The following is a 24,671-nucleotide window of genomic DNA, read 5'->3' as shown; positions in this document are numbered from 1 at the left end:
AAAACTGCGGCGCGCCGGCCCGACAGGGCCGTAGCGCCTGTGTGCCCCCTGGAAAACCGCGGCGCAGAGGTCAGTGCGCCGCGGGGAGAAGATGTGGCCCCTACCGAAGGACTGGTAGGAGAAATCGCGGAGCCCACCTCAGGCAAACGGCGCGGCAGCCTATAACGGCCCCGCGTCCGTAAGAGAAGATCTGCAGAGAAACTGCAAGCCCAGGTCGTGCTGCGGGGATCCATGCAAGCAGCGACCCGGGATACAGGAGCCCCTAGTAAGACCCCCAGGAAACTCTAGGAAGGGATGGGGGGAAACGGCGGCGCCGGATACTTACCTCAAAAATCCCACGCCGGTACTAACCTTTAAAAGGGGGATGAGACGTCCAGGGAGCTGATGGACGTCCTCGTCTCCACAACCGACAGGCTCTGGTGGGCGAGTGGGTGGGGGACGGAGCCAGGACCGGACTTCTGAGCACGCTTGTGTGCTAGGATCTTGGTCCTGGATAGGGATCTATGAGGATACGGGGTGGCAGTACACGCCGTACTCATAGTCCATAATGTGGGACTACAGGTGTGACTGCTCACCCTGTATCCCATCCGGAAACCTGAAAGAAAAACGACGCACATTGAGGTAGATAAGGGTCTAATGAAAGACCCGTGTCCACCTCCTACTGACACTAAGCTAAACTGAAGAGTATAATGCCAGTCGGTGGGGTGTACACTGCAGAGGAGGAGCTAACTTTTTTATTTGCATAGTGTCAGCCTCCTAGTGGCAGCAGCATACACCCATGGTTCCTGTGTCCCCCAATGAGAGGCGATAAAGACATTTTAATTTTTTTTTTAATAAGCTCAAAAGCACATTATAGAGTACAACGCACCACAAAGACACTACAAAGCCCAGTGTCCAAAGCAGCAGAGGTAGCACAGGAACAAAGATATCAGGGCGCGAGTATTTACAAAAGATACAGAAGATGAAGCCACCAGCACCCCCGACGAACGAAATATGGGACACTCATGGTCCGGAGTCATACAGATATCAACATAAATATATAGGAGTTTCTTATAAAAGCAGTCACAGGCACAAAACTGTATGAAGGAGCTTGAGGGCATAGGGCTGGGGAGGTCAGAAAGGCCCAGCAGCTACTGGGGCGCCATGTCCATTTTATCTACATACTTAATTTCTGCATTAAAAAATGTGTAAAAGCAAAAGGGTTAATCTTACACACCCCGTCCTGCGCTAGTAGGGTGTTACACACCCAGTTCCTCTTGCAGTATCACCTCTATGCTGATGACATACCGATCTACCTCTCTGGACCAGATATCACTTTCCCTACTAACCAGAATCCCACAATGTCTGTCTGCTATTTTCATCCTTCTCCGCTAGATTACTAAAAATTAATATGGACAAAACAGAATTCATCATCTTTCCCCCATCTCACTCGACTCTCCCAACGGTCCTATCCATTAAAGTAAATGGCTGCTCACTCTCCCCAGTCCCACAAGCTCGCTGCCTCGGGATACCCCTCAACTCTGACCTCTCCTTCAAACCACATATCCAAGCCCTTTCCACTTCCTGCAGACTTCAACTCAAAAATATTTCCCGGATCCGTACATTCCTAAATCAAGAATCTGCAAAAACCCTAGTCCATGCCCTCATCTCCCGCCTTGACTACTGCAATCTCTTGCTCTGTGGCCTCCCCTCTAACACTCTCGCACCCCTCCAATCTATTCTAAACTCTGCTGCCCAACTAATCCACGTGTCCCCCCGCTATTCCCCAGCCTCTTCCCTCCGTCAATCCCTTCACTGGTTCCCCATCACCCAGAGACTCTAGTACAAAACCCTAACCTTGGCATACATAGCCATCCACAACCTGTCTCCTCCATACATCTGTGACCCCGTCTCCCGGTACTTACCTGCACGCCACTTCCGATCTTCACAAGATCTCCTTCTCTACTCTCCTCTTCCCACAATAGCATAAAGATTTCTCCTGCACATACCCCCTACTCTGGAACTCTCTACCCAACATATCAGACTCTCGCCTACCATGGAAACCTTCAAAAGGAACCTGAAGACCTACTTCTTCCAACAAGCCTACAACCTGCAGTAACCACCAAACCGCTACACGACCAGCTCTACCCTCATCCATCTCTTTTAGATTGTGAGCCCTCACGGGCAGGGTTCTCGCTTCCTCCTGTACAAGTAGTGACTTGTATTGTTTAATATTATTGTACTTGTCTTTTATTACGTAAACCCCTCTTCACATGTAAAGCACCATGGAATAAAAGGCACTATAAAAATAAATAATAAAAATAAGAGTAATATTAGGGTCTTACACACCCTGTTCTGCGTTACTAGGGTCTTACTAAGGCTACGTTCACATTTGCGTTGTGCGCTGCTGTGTCGGCGATGCAACGCACAACGCAAACAAGAACGCATGCAAAACGCATAGTTTTGCGACGCATGCGTCCTTTTTTGCCGGATTTTGGACGGAAAAAAAAAAAAGCATCTTGCTGCGTCCTCTGTGCCCTAACGCTTGCGGCAAAAAAGACGCATGCATCGCAAAACGCAAGCAAACGCATGTCCATGCGCCCCCATGTTAAATATAGGGGCTCATGTGTCGCCGAGGCTGCGCCCGACGCAGCCCGGCAGAACGCTGATGTGAACGTAGCCAAACCCTGTTCTGCATTACTAGGGTCTTATACACCCTGTTCTGCACTACTGGCCTTTATGTAATGACTCTCGTGAATCTTAACCATATGTCAGTCAACATCACGAGGAAGAAACGCTTCACTGAAAGCCTTGGTCGTACATCACAAGCTGAATTCTTTAGGAGAGATTTTCCAGCAACATGAAAGACCAGAGTGTCGACGGTCGCTGCCCGGGGTGACAGAACTGATGTGTGGCTTGTAAATGCTGCTCGCACGGCATCATGTAATGAGACTGCGACACACAGAAGTACCTGTCCCGAGGAACCTATGGAGAGATCACCTGCCCATCTGTGGCGCCACAACACACTTACCCAGCTTGGCTTCTGAGGTGTCCATCTCCCACTTGCTTTTTGGAAGATATCCCTATATTATGGGGAGAAATATCAGAAGCGTTAAAGTGAAAGACAAATGCTGCAACTAAGCAATGGCCATAGAAGAGCTGGAGCGGAGTCACTGGCACATGTTGAGGGCCATGAGCGGTGATGGACCCCTCACCACAGGTCACCTTTCATTATTACGATGTTCCTTATTTTACATGCGGATTATTATAGCAGTCTATACAACCATGCTCCTGAAGCGTGCCGGCCAGCTTGTGGATGGCAGGACTTCTCAGCAACCGTGGCATGTGTGTATGTATCGCAGTTTACTGTATAGTGAGGGATTATAGTGGGGAGTGTGGGCTGCTGCAAGACCAGCAAGACCATGCTGTTCAGGGACAGAAAAGAACTGTCCTGCAGCCTCCAGCCATGAGGCAGTCATCTGGGCCCAGCTGCCTGGAAGCGACTCAATAGAAACTCAGCAACTTGTACAGCGAGGGGAGCACATTGCCCATCCCGACAAAAGGCGAACAGTTACGTGGCTGCTTCACGAACCGGCTGCCAGCAGCAGAACATGGAGCTATCGACCTTTGACAGCGGCATCAACAGAGCCGCAGGATCTGAGGGAAGCGCAATCCCGTGTGCTTCGGCATCTCCAGCACCACAGGGCCTGAGGGAAGCGCAGTCCCCCGTGCACATCGCGGGGTGCTGACGAGCGATAGTCCTAGAAGACGTAATTGTTACTTAAACCCTCGTCTCCTAAGGGACTGAAAACAATAAAAAGGTATTACAATATAGAAAAAAAAAAAAAACTATTTTTCCTTAGAAAAGAAGTTTTAAAAAAAAAAAAAAACACTTTCGGTATTGTGTCCGTTAAGGTCCGATCTACCGAAATACAAGTAAAACGGTGATTCAGACAATAGAAACACTCAGTTAGGCTTTGTTTTTTACTGCTCCAACAACAAAAAAAATGCAATAAAACAATCAAAACGTATCCAACCAACATGACATTATGGTAAGAGAATCGGCTCGGCCCTCAAAAAACGAGCCCTCACATGGGCCATGGACAAACATGAGAGCCATCTTACACGGCCATGTGGACGGAAAGAAAAACAGAGAATTGCCCGGTTGGGAAGGGGTTAGTTACACTAAGAATTTTCTTTTCTTCATTACCAATAAAACTAAAAATGGTGGCGATTTCTTTTGAATTGTGGCTTTTCCAATGTCGGCGATTGTCTGCAGCGGTAACGTCACATCAATAACGCTGCCACCAATCAATGAGCAAAGCGGCTCTGACCGAGTAGATGGTATAAGATGCTCAGAGATGAGACTAAGGCCTCTTTCACACTTCAGTCTTTTTGTCTCACGTCAAAATCTGTCGAGTTTTGAAAAAAACTGGATCCTGCAAATTTTTCTGCAGGATCCTATTTTTTCCCATAGACTTGTACTAGCAACAGATTGTGACGGATGGTCATCCGTTGTGCACTGGAACCGTCGTTAAATAGCGGTCCGTCGTTCTGCACGTCGGAAAATCGCTCAGTGTCGGGTCCTACGCTGTCCGTCGTTGGCTATAATGGAAGCCTATGGACGCAGGATCCGTCGCTGACCGTCAAACACAGGAATCTATCCAACACTGGATGCGTTGCACACATTTTTCACGATTTTCATAACGTCCGTCGATACGTCACAACAACGCATTACGACGCCCGCCAGCAGACGAAGTGTGAAAGAGGCCTAAGACACTGGAAGCAGTGGCATTGTGCAGGACCTGGGGAGGGGGAGGAAAACAGAGTTTGACTATTCTGTAGCTGAGGGGCAGGTTTACTAAAACCAGAAATCTCCTTTAAGGATGACGCTAACAAGGCCAATGGATGGAGGGGCTATTGCCCCAAGATTAAATATTGGGGGTCCCACTGCTCAGAAGAACACCAGCACATGCCAAGCACCGCTCCAATCTGAGGGACTCTGCCTACTTCTGCACTCTGAAGGCCAACCTCTGGACAATCCCTTTAAAGAGGGGTGCCAAGACCGAAAACACTGGAACTTCCTACAGTAAGAGGAATGGCAGCCGCCCTACCCGCTCGCTCTCCTCCTCCTCCAGCTCCTTCTTCACTTCTTGCTCTGGGTCCGCACTTGGCTCAGAATCCTCCATCTCAACCTACAGAAAAGTAGATTTCAGTTTTGGTCATAAAGTAGCCAGGACGACCAAACCAAAAAAAAAAAAAAAAAAAAAAAAAAAAAAAATCGGTAACCACCACAGAAGGACCCCCATCCTCTGCCCCCACATGTTCCATTACTATAGAGCTTCTCAGAGAGAGAGTAGAGACACTGGCAGTATTAGACACCAGGAGGTAGTGGTTCGGATCATGTGTGTACATGGCACACACAGGCCATGCTCCATCCAGACGGCGTGGTGTCACAGCTGTGGGGGGCTCTGAAGGCGCCAGGTCCTGATGGATTGGGGTATCAACTTTCTCCGAGTTCCCATCACAAAACTACTGGTCTCCTAATTGTGGACATAACCAGCCCCCGAAGCATGGACCCCCACTGATCCACAGCCGCATAACATGGCTATTCACACAAACCTCCTCAATGGCGGCATCCTGCAGGAGAGAACGGATGTCCAGGCGCATCATGTGACGTGGCGCGGCCTCCCAGCTATCCGCCATCTACGAATAGAGGCAGGATGAGACGAGGGGGCATTGAGGAGAAACATTCAGGGCGTTGGGGAGATGCACATGCGGCTTCGGGAAGGGGGTGGGGCATCGGGAGGAAAATGCACATGGGGCGTCAGGAGGAAGATGCGCATGAGGCGTGAGGGTGGGAATTGGGAGATGCACATGAGGCGTGAGGGTGGGAATCGGGGGATGCACACGGGGCATCGGGACGCCCCCTGCCACGTCACCATGCGCTCACCTTGTTGAGGTCTTTCAGGCTGCGGCCGTGCACATTTCTCTTGGCACACGTCTGAGTGTCGGCAGCGATTTCAGCCAAGTAAACCTGTAAGAGTGATGTACAGGACCCTCAGTATAAGCTTTATTGTTAATGTTGATGATTATGGCTTACAGCCAATGAAAACCCAAAAGTCATTATCTGAGTAAATTAGAATACTTTATAACACCAGCTTGAAAAATTATTTTAAAATCCGAAATGTTGGCCTACTGAAATTTATGTTCAGTTAATGCACTCAGTACTTGGTCGGAGCTCCTTTTTCACCAATTACTTCATCAATGCGACGTGGCATGGAGGCGATCAGCCTGTGGCACGATTATGGAAGTCCAAGTTGTTTGACAGCAGTCTTTAGCTCATCTGCATTGTTGGGTCTGGTGTCTCATCTTCCTCGACAATACCCCATACATGCTCTATGGTATTAAGGTCAGGCGGGTTTGCTGGCCAATCATGCAGAGTGATACTGTTGTTTGTAAACCAGGTATTGGTACTTTTGGCAGCGTGGACTGGTGCAAAGTCCTGCTGGAGAATGACATTTCCATCTCCAAAAAGCTTGTCAGCAGAGGGAAGCATGAAGTGCTCTAAAATTTCCTGGTAGACGGCTGTGCTGACTTTGGTCTTGAAAAAACACAGTGGATCTACACCAGCAGATGACATGGCTCCCCAAACCATCACTGACTGTGGAAACTTCACACTAGACCTCAAGCAGCTTGGATTGTGGCCTCTCCACTCTTCCTCCAGACTCAGGGACCTTGATTTTCAAATGAAATTCAAACTTTATTTTCATCTGAAAACAACCCCTTGGACCCATGGGCACAAGTTAAGTTCTTTTTGTCCTTGGCCCAGGTAAGATGCTTCTGGTGTGGTCTATTGGTCATGAAAGGCTTTATACAAGGAATGCGACACGTGTAACCCATGTCCTGGATAAGTCTGTGTGTGGTAGCTCTTGAAGCAATGACTCCAGCAGCAGTCCACTCCTTGTTAATCTACCATAAATTTTTAAATGGCCTTTTCTTACCAATCCTTTCAAGGCTGCGGTTATCCCGCTTGCTTGTGCACCTTTTTCTACCACACTTTTTGTGGCTTACCCTCCTTGTGGAGTGTGTCAATGACTGCCATCTGGACATCTGTCAAGTCAGCAGTCTTCCCCATGATTGTGGAACCTACTGAAACAGACTAAGACACCTTTCTAAACACTTAGGAAGCCTTTGCAGGTGTTTTTTTGTTAATTATTCTAATTTATTGAGCTAATGATTTTTGGGTTTTCATTGGCTGTAAGCCATAATCATCAACATTAAAAGAAATAAACACTTGAAATAGATCACTCTGTTTGTAATAACTATATAATATACGAGTTTCACTTTTGTATTGAAGAACTGAAATAAATTAACTTTTTGATGATATTCTAATTTAGTGTGAAGCACATATACAGTTAGGTCCATATATATTTGGACAGAGACAACATTTTTCTAATTTTGGTTATAGACATTATCACATTGAATTTTAAATAAAACAATTCAGATGCAGTTGAAGTTCAGACTTTCAGCTTTCATTTGAGGGTATCCACATTAAAATTGGATGAAGGGTTTAGGAGTTTTGGCTTCTTAACATGTGCCACCCGGTTTTTAAAGGGACCAAAAGTAATTAGACAATTGACTCCAAGGCTATTTCATGGACAGGTGTGGGCAATCCCTTCGTTATGTCATTCTCAATTAAGCGGGTAAAAGGCCTGGAGTTGATTTGAGATGTGGTGCTTGCATTTGGAAGGTTTTGCTGTGAAGTAAACATGCGGTCAAAGGAGCTCTCCATGCAGGTGAAACAAGCCATCGTAAAGCTGCGAAAACAGAAAAACCCCATCCGAGAAATTGCTACAATATTAGGAGTGGCAAAATCTACAGTTTGGTACATCCTGAGAAAGAAAGAAAGCACTGGTGAACTCATCAATGCAAAAAGACCTGGGCGCCCACAGAAGACAACAGTGGTGGATGATCGCAGAATAATCTCCATGGTGAAGAGAAACCCCTTCACAACAGCCAACCAAGTGAACAACACTCTCCAGGAGGTCGGCGTATCAATATCCAAATCTACCATAAAGAGAAGACTGCATGAAACTAAATACAGAGGGTTCACTGCACGGTGCAAGCCACTCATAAGCATCAAGAATAAAAAGGCTAGACTGGACTTTGCTAAAAACCATCTAAAAAAGCCAGCACAGTTCTGGAAGAACATTCTTTGGACAGATGAAACCAAGATCAACCTCTACCAGAATGAAGGAAAGAGAAAAGTATGGCGAAGGCATGGTACAGCTCATGATCCAAAGCATACCACATCATCTGTAAAACACGGCGGAGGCAGTGTGATGGCTTGGGCATGCATGGCTGCCAGTGGCACTGGGTCACTAGTGTTTATTGATGATGTGACACAGGACAGAAGCAGCCGAATGAATTCTGAGGTATTCAGAGCCATACTGTGTGCTCAGATCCAGCCACATGCAGCCAAACTGATTGGTCGTCGTTTCATACTACAGATGGACAATGACCCAAAACAAAGCCAAAGCAACCCAGGAGTTTATTAAAGCAAAGAAGTGGAATATTCCTGAATGGCCAAGTCAGTCATCTGATCTCAACCCAATTGAGCATGCATTTCACTTGTTAAAGACTAAACTTCAGACAGAAAGGCCCACAAACAAACAGCAACTGAAAACCACCGCAGTGAAGGCCTGGCAGAGCATCAAAAAGGAGGAAACACAGCGTCTGGTGATGTCCATGAGTTGAAGACTTCAGGCAGTCATTGCCAACAAAGAGTTTTCAACCAAGTACTAAAAATGAACATTTTATTTAAAATTATTGAATTTGTCCAATTACTTTTGGTCCCTTTAAAAACAGGGTGGCACATGTTAAGGAGCTGAAACTCCTAAACCCTTCATCCAATTTTGATGTGGATACCCTCAAATGAAAGCTGAAAGTCTGAACTTCCACTGCATCTGAATTGTTTTGTTTACAATTCATCGTGGTAATGTCTGTAACCAAAATTAGAAACATGTTGTCTCTGTCCAAATATATATGGACCTAACTGTACATACACTGCAGGAAGATGGCCAAACACAGACAAGCACTCTACTCCTCATAGATTGAAAGCAATTGTGCTCAGTGTCCGCCTCTCCTCATAGATTGTAAGCGGTTCATTGCAGAGTAGTTTGTACTGTGCTGCGGATTATGTGCCGCTATACACTGATCATGACCTCAAGCCTTTACTCCAGTTGCCCCAACGCCTCCCCCGTGAGGTGAAGCTGTATATGTACCTCAAATCCTTTGGTCTTGGCCGCACTCCAGAACTGCTCGAAGTGCCGCACGCGATCGTGGATGCTGTCCAGTATAATGAAGGGAAAGAAGCCATCATCCAGGGTCTTCTTGAAGCTCTTTAACATGCCACAGCGGTACGTGTCCTCCATCTCTGGTTCATACTCGTACTCCATGACCTCCAGGAACACAAGGAGCCCGGCGTCACACAGTCTGACGCTTCTAAACAATGCACGCACCTCTCATTCTACACTTACCTTTTTTACCACTTTCTTGCCAGATTCTGGATCTTTCTCTACCTTCTCAACCTCAGTCATGAAATAGTCATCAAGGCTCAGGACTCGAGGAGCAGAACCTCCATATTCCACCTCTTTATCCTGGAGGTGAATGAATAGTATGGGGCGATGAGTAACGAGGATAGAAAACCACAGATATGACAAGTCCGGGAAGTAAACCTGGCCTCACCCTGATCAGCTTGGCTACATGCGTCTTCCCACTTCCAGGCAAACCTCTCATGATAACGACAATCTGAAGAAATGATGGTACAAGAATTAAGGTGCCTGAAGAAGAAAGGTGAAAGGTGGTGGGTGATGACGAATGAAGGCTCACCCGGTCAGGTCTGTTCCCACGACCCGGCTTCTTCAGGAGGTCATCCACATTTTTGGTCTCTGGTTTCTTCTCTGGTGGAGGAACAGGCACAGGAGTAGGCAGCAGTGGCCTCTCATCTGAGAAAGGTCTGCGAGTTGCTGTAAGGAGAAGACAGAACATTATTTTGTAGTCCATCTGCCATATGGACAAGTCATGGATGAGCAGAGGCTTTCTAACCGCCAAATGCAGGCGCTGGCGCCTCAAAAGATGACCGCTCTGGCTTTCTCTCGTAGGAAGGCTTGTCAGAACCACTGCGACGATTTGTGGTCTCCTTGTCACGGTAAGATGACGACCTGCAGGAAGAGCGCACTTGTGAGCACAGCATTAACGAGACAGCTGAGGGACTTTCCACCAACTCTTACCTCTCCTCCCGGGAGTGACGATCACGATCAAAGCGCTCTCTGTCATGTTCACCTCTGTCCCTGTGACTATCCAAGCGATCACGGTCTCTTTCACGCTCTCGCTCATATCCCCGACGGTCCAAGTGTTTATTGCTTTGCCTTTCAAAATATGGATCCCGGTCCCTGAGGTCTCGATCATAGCAATCAATCAAATAATCTGGAGGCAAAGATGGAAGTCATTGCAGCTACTACTACAGACCGCACTTCATAGCTTCTCAAGGCAGGGAGAATATTGGCGGTTTTCTAGGTCTTCAAAGGAAGCATGAGACCACGTCCACACAGATTGGAAATGGTGTGGATTTTACCTGGAGATTTATGAATGCTGACCCCATGGCAGATGACAATACAGGCAAGTGATGGGGCGATTCCTGCGTGGACTGTCGCCCCTTGTGCTGCTGCCTGAGCAGTGAAGCTGAAACGCATCTCAACATTGCTCATTTATTAAGGGTTAATGGAAGATTTGGGGCAAAATCCACAAGTCTTTTAATCTTTTTGGTAGTTTTCTTTAAGAAGTTGTCAGGGTCAATCCGATAAGTCTACAGTCAATCTAGTGTGAGTGCAACCATATGAATTCCCCACTGCATGCACTGTGTGCTGCAAGGATTCGGCAATTTATGACCTAGAGCAGAGGGTATGTATGCATTATACACACTACCGTCCTCTCTCCACACACTTGGATGGTGCAAGCCTGTGCCCACCGGCCGGGAGTATGTTGAACGCATACATACACACTACAGTCCCTGATCACAAACCAGCGAATCCTTGTAGAGCACAGTGCATGCACTGGGGGAATTCATAAGTCTGCACTCACATGGAGTGACTGCAGACTTATCGATTTGGACGAGAGAACCCCTTTAAGAAACCAACAGGAAAATCAGCTGCAAATCTGATTGTGTGGACTTGGACTTATAAAGCAGATCCTGCTAGATTCCATCTACTTGAGAACATCTGTCCTCAATATTATAAAACCGGGATGCCAGAGTGAAGGGAGCCATCAACAGGACTCAAAGGATTTGTATCAAGTCTATGGGGCACTTGCTAACTTGCTGATCTTTAAGGGCAGAGTGAACAGACCCCAGTTCCATTAAGAACTGGAATGCCAAAGACCGACACTCGCCACACTCAGCTGTCCTCCATATTAGGAGAGGCAGTCACTAGTAGTGATCATATGTTGCCGCCCATATCACAAGGACGCACATAGGGAGAAACGCAGGCATCCAGGAGGTAAGTCTACATTTATTTCTTTCAGCACTTTAGGGATATACAGCTCTGGCAAAAATTAAGAGACCCCTGCACAAAAAGAGACCACTGCACAGTTTTCTAAAAATCACTATCTCTACATGTCTGACAGTCATTCCATTCCAGTGCCAGTAGAATTCCAACCAAAGTACACCTCATTCTACTTAATGTGCTTCTGATTAGGTGATCAAGATGCATGCCGAGACGCATGAAAGCTGTGATAAAAAATCATTGGAAAAAACGAAGATTCCAGCTTGCTCTTATTAAAAATGTAAATTTTAATCCAAAAAGTTAAAATAGCAATACATGCTCCTTAGATAAAAAATCATGGTTGTTCCACAAAATATTGATTTCTGAACTCCAGAGTTAAAACATGAGTATTGTTGTTTCTAAATGAATAAGAACTTGTTTTCTTTGCATTGAGGTCTGAAAGCATGGTTTATTACGTTGATAATTTTTCATTTGCTGCAAAAAAAGAGATTTTTGTGTACTCACCGTAAAATCTTTCTCTTAGCCTCTAATTGGGGAACACAGGACCATGGGTGTTATGCTGCTGTCCACTAGGAGGCGACACTATGCATAATCTGAAAAAGATTAACCGTGGCTCCTCCTCTGCAGTATACACCCCTGGACAGCGTCAGCCTTCTCCAGTTTTGTGCAAAAGCAGTAGGAGGAACGCAACATGAATAACATAACCATGCCTATAAGAAGGCAACTATGTACGAGCTCAAGCAAACAATATGAGAACTCAACAGTAACAACGGCCCGGAAGGGCAACAGGGTGGGAGCTGTGTCCCCCAATTAGAGGCTAAGAGAAAGAGATTTTACAGTGAGTACACAAAAATCTCCTTTACTCTGTCGCCTCATTGGGGGACACAGGACCATGGGACGTCCCAAAACAGTCCCTGGGTGGGAAGCAATGGACGAATATTGTGCAGACAGGCCCCTACACTTGGGGTACCGCCGCCTGCAGAACACATCTACCCAGACTCGCGTCCGCTGAGGACTGGGTATGAACCCTGTAGTGTTTAGTAAACGTGGGTAGGCTAGTCCAAGTGGCCCCTACACACTTGTTGTGCCGAAGCCTGGTGCCGAAAGGCCTAGGAGGCCCCTACCGCCCGTGTAGAGTGTGCTGTAATACCGGCTGGAAAAGCCGGATTACTTACCGGTCATGCCATTTTAATGAGCCACGACAGCACCCACAATGAGAGGGACCCGCCCATAGGAACAGGAAACCTACAGAGATAAAAAGGGCAGTCCCCCTCTCCTCCTCAGTTGTTTTTCAGAGTACAAGAGGAACCGCCGTTGTTAAATTAGTATAAATATATCCACAATTTGTTTGTATGTTATCTATATTCACCCATGAGAATAGCCATAAATAATTAGGGTGGGAAGTGACAGGGTGCTGTCGTGGCTCATTAAAAGGGCATTACCGGTAAGTAATCCGGCTTTTTACCCTTCGCCACGACAGCACCCACAATGAGAGATTTTCAGAGAACCTTCACCTGGGTGGGATCACCGTACTAAGGACGGCTCTCCCGAATACCAAGTCAGATGCAGAAGATAGATCAAGTCTATAATGTCTATAGAAAGTCGAGGGTGACGACCAGGTTGCGGCCTTACATATGAGCTCGATGGAGAGGTCTTTATTCTCCGCCCACGAGGATGATACGGCTCGAGCTGAATGCGCCTTTACTCCGTCTGGAGGATCTTTGCCCTTTGACAAGTATGCAAGATGGATAGCCTCTCTGATCCACCGGGACAAGGTAGCTTTTGTGACCCCGTGGCCTTTTCGGTGACCCTGAAAAGATACAAACAGAGCCCTACTCTGTCTGCAGGACTGGGTTCTCTCTATGTAGCTTAGAACTGCTCTTTTAACGTCTAACATATGCAGTTTCTCTTCCTCTGGATTTAGTGGATTATCATAAAAGGAAGGTAGGAAAATTTCCTGAGATCTATGGTATTTTGTCGCTACTTTAGGGAGATATGATGGATCTGGTTTGAGAACCACCCTGTCCTGATATGTCATTAAGAATGGAGGGTCTATGGAGAGGGCCTGGATGTCTCCTACTCTTCTGGCTGAAGTTAAGGCTATCAATAAAGCTACCTTGTATGTGACATTTTTTAGAGGGATAGAATCTAAAGGCTCAAAAAGAGGTCCAGTTAAGGCGTCTAGAACTAGATTCAAGTCCAGGGTGGTAGACGTGGGACATGAACCGGAGTACATCGTTCACATGCTCTAACAAATCTTGCTATCCATCTATTACCCGCTATGTTAGCACTATACAGGGCTCCTAAGGCAGACACTTGAACTCTCAAGGTATTAACCGATAATCCCATCTCATGACCTTTTTGTAAAAATTCAAGGATGGCTCTAATAGGAACCTTGTTAGAGAAGGGTTCCGTATGAAAGTTGAGAAATTTCCTCCATACTCTGCTATATATAAGAGTCGTGGATCTGTTCCTACTTAACAGTAAAGTATTAATCAATTCTTGCGAGAACCCTCTTAATGTTAGAATCTGCCTCAAGTTCCACGCCGTGAGGTGGAGGCCCTTTACTTGTGGATGGTAGAATGGACTTTAAGACAGTAGGTCTGGTGTCATTGGCAGAATCCAGGGATCGCAGACTGACATCGCTTGAAGACAGGAGAACCAGGGCCTCTTTGGCCAAAAAGGTGCTATCAATATTACTCTTGCTTTCTCCTCCCTTATCTTTTTGATGACCAATGGGATTAGCATCATTGGTGGGAAAGCATATGCCAGATTGTAGTTCCACGGAGACTGGAGCGAGTCTATCATGTCTGGATTGTCTGCCACATTCAAGGAAGCGAATGCTCGTACCTGTCTGTCGTTCCTGGTTGCAAATAAATCTATCTGCGGAAGACCCCACATGTCCACTATGTTTTTGAATATTTGAGGGTTGAGGGTCCATTCTCCCTGGCGTAGCGTGTGGCGACTTAGAAAGTCGGCCCTTGAATTTTCTATACCTCTGATGTGGAGAGCTGTGAGTGATAGAAAATTGAGCTCTGCTAAGTCGAAGATATTTGCTGCGGAAGACATCAGACTTTCTGATCGCGTTCCGCCTTGATGATTTAAATATGCGACGACCGTCGTGTTATCTGACAGGATTTTGATATGAGATCCTCGGAGCTGGGGAAGGAAAAAATTTAAGGCATAATGGACTGCGTTCAATTCTTTCCAGTTGGAGGACTGCTGGATCTCTGATGAATTCCAGCGACCTTGAGCTACATACTTATCCAGATGGGCCCCCCACCCTTCTGGCCCTGCATCAGTAGTGACTAATTTGTCCTCTGGACAAATGGGTTCTATTTAACCATCAGTGAAGTGACTCAAGTACATCTTTAGATAGAGTAATTTTCGTATTTAAATGACCATGGAAACGAGATTGCGCATGGAGTGTCTGGTGCTGTAGGGCTCTGGTATGGTATTGAGCCCATTGTACAGCAGGAATGCAGGAGGAAAGTGAGCCCAAGAGAGACATGGCATCTCTCATGGACATTTGCGGTTTTGCCCTTGCCATAGTGACTTTTGAAATTATTGTTAATTTTTTGGATTCTGGTAAAAAACATTTTTGACTTACAGAGTCCAAAACTAGTCCTAGGAAGGACTGACTGGTTTCTGGATGTAGTCTGGACTTTTTGAAGTTCACAATCCAACCTAAAGCCTGTAACGATGAAATAGTATTAGTCAATCGTTCATTACACTGAGAGGCTGAATCTCCAATTATTAAAAAGTCATCTAGATAAGGTACAATTAGCGTCTCCTGACGCAAATAAGCCATCACCTCGAGCATAACTTTTGTGAAAACCCGAGGAGCCAGACAGGCCGAATGGCATGGCTGTAAATTGAAAGTGACGGATCGGCCTTGTAGGACTACCGCCACTCTGAGGTACTGTTGATGCTCCGCATAAATGGGAAGATCATAGTACGCATCCTTCAAATCTAGACCCGCCATAAAGCACCTAGGAAACAAAAGTTTAATCGTAGACCTAATTGATTCCATTTTAAATGTATAATCGTACAGAAAGGAATTTAGTCTTTTTAGATTAATTATAGTACGAAAAGTACCATCTGGTTTTGGAACCAGAAATAAAGGGGAATAAAATCTCCTCCCTTCCTGATTTTTTGGTACTTCTACGAGAACATTCTTAGCCAAAAGGCTTAGAATTTCTAACTGAAGCGCTTTTTGCTGTTCCGGCGCTTTCAGCGATGTGACAACGAAAGTATCCTGTGGGAATTTAATGAATTCTAATTTTAATCCGGATTTTACTAGGCGGAGAATCCACTGATTTGAAGTCATATGTTTCCACTGATGGTAAAAAAAAACTTCAGTCTTCCACCCACTGGAATTTCATCACTGATGGTATCTACCACGTTTAGATGTTTCGGGATTACTGAATAAGGCACCTTTCGGTTTCTCCTTCGTTTCCCAACGCTCTCTTTGCGGATCATACGGCCTTCTCCTATTAAATGGCCGCCTTCTAAACGCTCTCCTATAAGAAGGAAGAAACTGTTTAGGGAATCCCCTCCTTCTTTATCCTGCTTTATTAAAAGGTCATCAAGAACCTTCCCAAACAGGAACTCACCCTGGCACGGGATTGTACATAATCTTGATTTAGATTGTGCATCGCCTTTCCATCCCTTTAACCAAAGGGCACGTCAGGCTGCATTGACAAGGCCCGCTGATCTTGCTGCCAGCCGCAAGGAGTCCACTGAAGCATCTGTTAAGAATGCTGTAGCGCTTCTAATTAAAGGAATTGCTTGCAAGATTTTTTCTCTTGCCACTCTACCTTTAACCCCTCTGTGACCTTAGACGTACTATCCCGTCGAGGTGCCCTGGGCTTATCTGACCCTGGACGGGATAGTACGTCATAGCCGATCGGCCGCGCACAACGGGGGGAGCGCGGCCGATCGCGGCCGGGTGTCAGCTGCTTATCGCAGCTGACATCCGGCACTATGTGCCAGGAGCGGTCACGGACCGCCCCCGGCACGTTAACCCCTGGCACACCGCGATCAAAGATGATCGCGATGTGCCGGCGGTGCAGGGAAGCACCGCGCAGGGAGGGGGCTCCCTGCGGGCTTCCCTGAGACCCCCGGAGCAACGCGATGTGATCGCGTTGCTGCGAGGGTCTCACCTCCCTCCCTGCTCCCTCCAGCCCCGGATCCAAGATGGCCGCGGATCCGGGTCCTGCAGGGAGGGAGGTGGCTTCACAGAGTCTGCTCAGAGCAGGCACTGTGAAGGCTGCAGCGCTGCATGTCAGATCAGTGATCTGACAGAGTGCTGTGCACACTGTCAGATCACTGATCTGTGATGTCCCCCCCTGGGACAAAGTAAAAAAGTAAAAAAAAAATTTCCAAATGTGTAAAAAAAATAAGAAAAAATATTCCAAAATAATGAAAAAAAAATAAAAAATATTATTCCCATAAATACATTTCTTCATCTAAATAAAAAAAAAAACCCAATAAAAGTACACATATTTAGTATCGCCGCGTCCGTAACGGCCCGACCTATAAAACTGGCCCACTAGTTAACCCCTTCAGTAAACACCGTAAGAAAAAAAAAAAAAAAACCGAGGCAAAAAACAACGCTTTATTATCATACCGCCGAACAAAAAGTGGAATAACACGTGATCAAAAGGACAGATATAAATAACCATGGTACCGCTGAAAGCGTCATATTGTCCCGCAAAAAACGAGCCGCCATACAGCATCATCAGCAAAAAAATAAAAAAGTTATAGTCCTGAGAATAAAGCGATGCAAAAATAATTATTTTTTCTGTAAAATAGTTTTTATCGTATAAAAGCGCCAAACCATAAAAAAATGATATAAATGAGGTATCGCTGTAATCGTACTGACCCGAAGAATAAAACTGATTTATCAATTTTACCAAACGCGGAACGGTATAAACGCCTCCCCCAATAGAAATTCATGAATAGCTGTTTTTTGGTCATTCTTCCTCACAAAAATCGGAATAAAAAGCGATCAAAAAATGTCACGTGCCCGAAAATGTTTTCAATAAAAACGTCAACTCGTCCCGCAAAAAACAAGACCTCACATGACTCTGTGGACCAAAATATGGAAATATTATAGCTCTCAAAATGTGGTATTGCAAAAAATATTTTTTGCAATAAAAAGGGTCTTTCAGTGTGTGACGGCTGCCAATCATAAAAATCCGCTAAAAAACTCGCTATAAAAGTAAATCAAACCCCCCTTCATCACCCCCTTAGTTAGGGAAAAATAAAAAAAATGTATTTATTTCCATTTTCCCATTAGGGCCAGGGTTAGGGCTAAGGTTAGGGCTAGGGCTAGGGTTAGGGCTAGGGCTAGGGCTAGGGCTAGGGTTAGGGTTAGGGTTAGGGCTAGGGTTAGGGCTAGGGCTAGGGTTAGGGTTGGGGCTACAGTTAGGGTTGGGGCTAAAGTTAGGGTTTAGATTACATTTACAGTTGGGAATAGGGTTGGGATTAGGGTTAGGGGTGTGTCAGGGTTAGAGGTGTGGTTAGGGTTACCGTTGGAATTAGGGTTAGGGGTGTGTTTAGATTAGGGTTTCAGTTATAATTGGGGGGTTTCCACTGTTTAGGCACATCAGGGGCTCTCCAAACACGACATGGCGTCCGATCTCAATTCCAGCCAATTCTGCGTTGAAAAAGTAAAACAGTGCTCCTTCCCTTCCGAGCTCTCCTGTGTGCCCAAACAGGGGTTTACCCTCACATATGGGGTATCAGCGTACTCAGGACAAATTGGACAACAACTTTTGTGGACCAATTTCTCCTGTTACCCTTGGGAAAATACAAAACTGGGGGCTAAAAAATAATTTTTGTGTGAAAACAAAAAGATTTTTTATTTTCACGGCTCTGCGTTATAAACTGTAGTGAAACACTTGGGGGTTCAAAGTTCTCACAACACATCTACATAAGTTCATTGAGGGGTCTAGTTTCCAATATGGGGTCACTTGTGGGGGGTTTCTACTGTTTAGGTACATTAGGGGCTCTGCAAACGCAATGTGACGCCTGCAGACCAATCCATCTAAGTCTGCATTCCAAATGATGCTCCTTCCCTTCCGAGCCCTCCCATGCTCCCAAACGGTGGTTCCCCCCCACATATCGGGTATCAGCGTACTCGGGACAAATTGGACAACAACATTTAAGGTCCAATTTCTCCTGTTACCCTAGGGAAAATACAAAACTGGGGGCTAAAATATAATTTTTGTGGAAAAAAAAATATTTTTTATTTGCACGGCTCTGCGTTATAAACTGTAGTGAAATACTTGGGGGTTCAAAGCTCTCACAACACATCAATATGAGTTCCTTAGGGGGTCTACTTTCCAAAATGGTGTCACTTGTGGGGGGTTTCAATGTTTAGGCACATCAGTGGCTCTCCAAACGCAACATGGCGTCCCATCTCAATTCCTGTCAATTTTGCATTGAAAAGTCAAACGGCGCTCCTTCCCTTCCGAGCTCTCCCATGCGCCCAAACAGTGGTTTACTGCCACATATGGGGTATCAGCATACTCAGGACAAATTGGACAACAACTTTTGGGGTCCATTTTCTCCTGTTACCCTTGGTAAAATAAAACAAATTGGAGCTGAAGTAAATTTTTTGTGTAAAAAAGTTAAATGTTCATTTTTATTTAAACATTCCAAAAATTCCTATTAAACACCTGAAGGGTTAATAAACTTCTTGAATGTGGTTTTGAGCACCTTGAGGGGTGCAGTTTTTAGAATGGTGTCACACTTGGGCATTTTCTATCATATAGACCCCTCAAAATGACTTCAAATGAGACGTGGTCCCTAAAAAAAATGGTGTTGTAAAAATGAGAAATTGCTGGTCAACTTTTAACCCTTATAACTCCCTAACAAAAAAAAAAAAAATTGGTTCCAAAATTATGCTGATGTAAAGGAGACATGTGGGAAATGTTACTTATTAAGTATTTTGTGTGACATATCTCTGTGATTTAATTGCATAAAAATTCAAAGTTTGAAAATTGCGAAATTTTCAAAATTTTCGCCAAATTTCCGTTTTTTTTCACAAATAAACGCAGGTACTATCAAAGAAATTTTACCACTATCATGAAGTACAATATGTCACGAGAAAACAATGTCAGAATCACCAGGATCCGTTGAAGCGTTTCGGAGTTATAACCTCATAAAGGGACAGTGGTCAGAATTGTAAAAATTGGCCTGGTCATTGACGTGCAAACCACCCTTGGGGGTAAAGGGGTTAATCTGCTGCTCAAGCTGGTCTATCCATACCAATAATGACCTAGCTGTGCAAGTACCCGATATGGCGGGTTTAAAGGCCCCTGTATTTGTTTCCCATGACCTTTTAAGAAGAGCTTCAGTCTTGCGGTCTAATGGGTCGAGTAAGATCCCTGCATCTTCCACAGGGAGGGACGATTGTTTTAAGGTGGATGCTACCGCTGCATCTACTTTTGGCACCTTGGACCAAACTTCTAACTCTTCGTCACTGAAGGGGTAACGCCTTTTTGAAGAGGAGGGAAGGAACCCTTTCCCCTGTTTGTCCCATTCTTTCTTTACAAGATCTTTCACGGCGGAGACCACTGGGAAAGTTTGCAGTTTTCTGTGACCTAGGTCTGCGAACATAATGTCCTGGGCCGATCTGACCCCCTTAGTGTCTGGACAACCCATGGTATTCCTTACTGATTTTATAAGGTTATTTATGCTGTCCAGTGGAAAGCAAGCTCCGCTGTCATCCTCAGAAGAACCAGATGATGATTCAGAGGTGTTAGAGGACCGAATTAACACCTCTTCTGACTCTGAACTAGAAGGAAGGGGACGGCTTTTACTCCCTTGTTTTTTCTGGCTTATTGATCCTAGTGACTGGATCTCCTGCCTAATTATGGCCCTGATGTTAGTGGTGGTAACTGCAGCCTCATCGTCTAGGGTTTGCTTTATGCAATCTTGACACAACCTCTTTGGATATGAATCCGGCAAGGGTTGTATACACAGGGCACACTCCTTATGTTTCGTTTTACTGGTCCTTTTAGCCTATGGGGAGAGGGTAAAGAAGGAAGGGATCAGCTTATAGGTAGAGGATTAAATACACTCACCCAGTGAAGCAATCATTGTACCGGTCTTGGAGGAGGAGACGCTGTGCGGCTTCTAAGTAGATCTGACTCTCTACTCCTTCTAACATGAGTGTCAGACTCAATAACAGAGCGACCACTCTTTGCTGCTGTGGACTTTGAGGCTTTAGCGCTGCTGTCTTTGCCAGCGCTCACCTGCTCCACCGCTGGTAGATGCTCCTCACGCGTTGGGGACGACATTCCGAGCACAATCGCTCTGTGTCCCGGCTCCATTTTTGAATGGGCGGTGATTGCCGCGCTCCAGGCCGCGCTTTCACTACTTCCGGTTCAAGCAGGACAGAGCGCACTTACCCGGAGACGCTGCTGCCGCCGGCCCTTAGAAGCGCCGCTCCTGCATCCTCCTCACCATAGGCCGGGCTTAGCGCCTGGAACGTAACCAGACGAGGGGGGAGGCTGGATACAGTGGCTCCCGCGACGCTGCTGCTTACGCCGCAGCCCCTGCCGCTCACCAGGAGACTGAACAGGCGGGTGCATGGGTCAGGTATGATGGAGGTGCTCCAACCACCTCGTCCTGTAGGTTATCCAGGGATTTCCGATAGGAACAGGAAACCAACTGAGGAGGAGAGGGGGACCGCCCTTTTTATCTCTGTAGGTTTCCTGTTCCTATGGGCGGGTCCCTCTCTCATTGTGGGTGCTGTCGTGGCGAAGGGTAAAAAAGAGAATTCTTAAGGCGGTAAGCGTCTTGAATGGTGGATTTGATCCACCTGGCAAGGGTAGCTTTGGAAGCTGGCCGACCCTTGCGGCCGCCTTCCGGAAGAAGGAAAAGAGAATCAGACCTCCGGAAGGACGCAGTGCTAGACGCATATATACGCAATGCCCTGACAAGGTCAAGCGTATGCAGAGCCTTCTCCACTCTATGAACCGGACAAAGATGGCAGTGAAATGTCCTCATTGAGGTGGAAGCTGGACACAACCTTTGGATGGAAGGATGGGACCTTACAGAGAACTACCTTGTACTGGTGAAAGGCCAGGTAGGGCCATCTGCAGGAGAGTACTGTCAGTTCAGACACCCTGCGTAGCGAGGTGATTGCCACCAGGAAAAACAACCTTCTGGGAGAGAAAGTGGAGCAGGACCTCCTTAAGGGGTTCGAAGGGTGGTGCCTGCAATGCTGTCAGGACCAGGTTGAGGTCCCATGTTTCTAGTGGTCGTCTGTAGGGGGAACCAATTGGGAGACCCCCTGAAGAAAAGTCCTTATTTGCAGCTTGGTAGCAATGTGCCTTTGAAAAAGCACTAAGAGGGCTGACACCTGGCTCTTAAGCGAGCCCAGGGACAGCCTGGCCTCCAGACCCGATTGGAGAAAACCAAGTACTTTGGGGAGGGAATAAGGGAGATGGGTCTGGCCACGAGATTCGCACCAGGTAAAGAAGGCTTTCGAGGTGCGGTAATAAATCTTGGCAGAGGCTGGCTTCCATGCCCTGATCATGGTTCCAATGACGTCCGGCGAGAGCCCTGCCTGGGTTAGAACCCAGGTCTCAAGGGCCACACAGTCAAATTGAGAGCCCTTGAGTTCTGGTGGTAGAACGGGCCTTGTGATATAAGATCGAGGCGGTCAGGGAGACACCAGGGGGCGTCTGCTGTAAGTTGTACGATGTCGGCGTACTATGTACGTCTGGGCCAGTCCGGTGCGATTAGGATGGTTGGAACTCCCTATTTTTGATCTTCCTCACCACCCTGGATATCAGGGGGAGAGGTGGAAAAAACGTACAGAAGCTGGAACTGGGTCCAGTCCTGAACCAGAGTGTCTGCTCCGAGCGACCGTGGATCGTGTGTTCTGGCCATGAAGTTGGAGACCTTGGCATTGAAGTGGGATGCCATTAGGTCCGCATCCGGGGTCCCCCAGCGATGGCAGATCTGGCGAAAAATTTTGGGATGGAGAGACCACTCTCCCGAGTCTATTCCTTGTCGGCTGAGGAAATCTGCTTCCCAGTTGTCCACACCTGGAATGTGGACCACCGAGAGAACCGACCCTGTGCCCTCCGCCCAGTGGAGGATATGTGACACTTCTCGCATCGCCTGGGTACTGCGGGTCCCCCCTTGGTGATTCACATGTGCCACAGCAGTGGCATTGTCCGACTGTGTTCTGATGTGAGAGGCTGCCAGTAAGTGATGGAAGGCTCTCAATGCCAGGAGGATGGCATGAATTTCCAAGATGTTGATGGGCATGGTCGCTTCCACTGGGACCAGTTGCCCTGTGCCCTGTGGTGTAGGTGCACTGCACCCCAACGAGTCAGGCTCGCATCGGTGGTCAGAACCTTCCATTGACCCGTGAGAAAGGATTTCCCCTTTGCTAGAGAGGTTGGCTTGAGCCACCAGTGCAGGGACCTCTTGGTTGACGACGTTCGCCAGAACTCCCTGTCAAGAGAGAAAGGGTTCTTGTCCCAGGACTTGAGGATGGCTAGTTGGATAGGCCTGAGGCGAAACTGGCCAAATGGGACAGCTTCTATTGCTGCCCCCATCCTGCCGAGGACGCTCATGGCCAACTGGAGAGATCGAGGGGTTTTGCGGAGGATGGTGCGAACTCCTAGGCGGAGAGCCAGTGCCTTGTCCATGGGAAAGGAGCAATAGACCCCTGGAGGTGTTGAATAGCATTCCCAGGAAGGTCAGAGACTGACTCGGGGTTGGAGATGACTTTGTAGGTTGACTAACCAGCCCATGCGACTCAAAGAGTGTCGATTGTGATTGAGACGCTGAGCTCGCAGTCCTTGAAGGTGGGAGCCTTGATGAGTAGATCGTCCAAGTATGAAACGACTAATATGCCTCTGGAGTGCAGGACATCCATGATGGCTGCCATGACTTTGGTAAACACTCTGGGAGTCGTGGCGAGTCCGAACGGGAGAGCCACAAACTGGTAGTGGTCCTGGTCGATTGCGAACCTGAAAAATCTCTGATGGGCAGGTGGAATCAGTATATGCAGGTATGCGTCTATGGAGGCGAGATATTCTCCCTTTTCCATGAACGCAATGATGGACCCGTACATATTTGTTGAGTTGTTTTAGGTCCAGTATGGGCCGCACGCTGCCTCCTTTCTTGGGGACTACGAAAAGATTGGAGTAGAACCCTCGGAAGCACTCGGCCGTGGGAACCGGTACTATGACTCCAGCTTGAAAAAGGGAGGAGACCACTTGTCGGAAGGCACGAGCCTTGGCTGGTGGTTTCGGGGGGACAGAGAGGAAGAACCGGTCCGGTGGGTTGGAGGTGAAATCTATCTTGTATCCGGAAGACTAGTTCCCTGACCCACCTGTCTTCTGTAATAGGTAGCCAGACTTGATGAAAGAGCAAAAGTCGGCCGCCTATGGGTGTGGTGTCTTCCGGAGTCCGTGAGTCATGATTAGGAGAAAGTCTGAGATTTTCCTCCTCTGGGCTTAGACTGGGCTGCTTTTGACTGCCAGGTTTTGTCCGACCTTTGCGTCGAACGTGAGTTGTCCCTGCGTGGGGAACGCTTACGATTTTTGTGCTCGACGCGAGACGGAGCAGCCCAAAGAATTCCGAAAGGATCGGAATTGAGTTTGGTTACGCTTCTTGTAAGTGTGTTTAGGTTTCAGTTGGGGAAGAGAGGTACTCTTACCCCCGGTGGTGTTGGATATCATGTCCAACTGTTCATCGAAAAGTCACCCACTGAGGTAGGGGAGGTGCGTGAGGGACTTCTTTGAGGCTGCGTCCGCTTTCCATTCCCGCAGCCAGAGGATACGCCGAATTGTGATGGCGTTTGATGCTATCCCCGCTACGCCCCTTGCTGAATCCAGAGCTGCATGAAGCATGTAATCTGCTATGACTGCTATTTGAACGGCTTGGTCCGACAGCTCAGGAGCGGATGCTTGGAGGCCAGCTTGTAAATTTTTGGTCCAGGCCAGAATGGCCCTGGCAGCCCAAACAAGCGAGCGTGGGAGCCAGGGATGCCCCTGCGGCCTCGAAAATTGAACGAGCCATGCTTTCTACCTGCCGGTCTGCTGCATCACTGAGGGTTGAGCTATCTGGCAGTGAAAGGAGGGTCTG

General features: G+C 47.1%; 1 protein-coding gene across 1 annotated transcript in view; it reads right to left on the bottom strand.

Moving 5' to 3' along the window:
* The window catches only part of YLPM1 (YLP motif containing 1), a 102,097-nt gene that overhangs the window by 30,928 nt on the left and 46,498 nt on the right, over nucleotides 1-24,671 (bottom strand). Inside the window, exons 9-18 of the mRNA XM_069735736.1 lie at nucleotides 10,275-10,470; nucleotides 10,090-10,205; nucleotides 9,874-10,010; nucleotides 9,730-9,792; nucleotides 9,522-9,641; nucleotides 9,267-9,443; nucleotides 5,933-6,016; nucleotides 5,602-5,685; nucleotides 5,094-5,174; nucleotides 3,011-3,062 (exon numbers count right to left, since the gene is read on the bottom strand). Coding sequence (XP_069591837.1) covers nucleotides 3,011-3,062; nucleotides 5,094-5,174; nucleotides 5,602-5,685; nucleotides 5,933-6,016; nucleotides 9,267-9,443; nucleotides 9,522-9,641; nucleotides 9,730-9,792; nucleotides 9,874-10,010; nucleotides 10,090-10,205; nucleotides 10,275-10,470 — 1,110 coding nt within the window. The remainder of the gene's footprint in view (nucleotides 1-3,010; nucleotides 3,063-5,093; nucleotides 5,175-5,601; nucleotides 5,686-5,932; nucleotides 6,017-9,266; nucleotides 9,444-9,521; nucleotides 9,642-9,729; nucleotides 9,793-9,873; nucleotides 10,011-10,089; nucleotides 10,206-10,274; nucleotides 10,471-24,671) is intronic.

Source organism: Ranitomeya imitator, chromosome 1 (assembly GCF_032444005.1).
Source record: "Ranitomeya imitator isolate aRanImi1 chromosome 1, aRanImi1.pri, whole genome shotgun sequence".
Lineage (NCBI taxonomy): Eukaryota > Metazoa > Chordata > Amphibia > Anura > Dendrobatidae > Ranitomeya > Ranitomeya imitator.
Note: the sequence above shows the minus strand (reverse complement) of the source record. Positions and strands in the feature narration are given on the sequence as shown.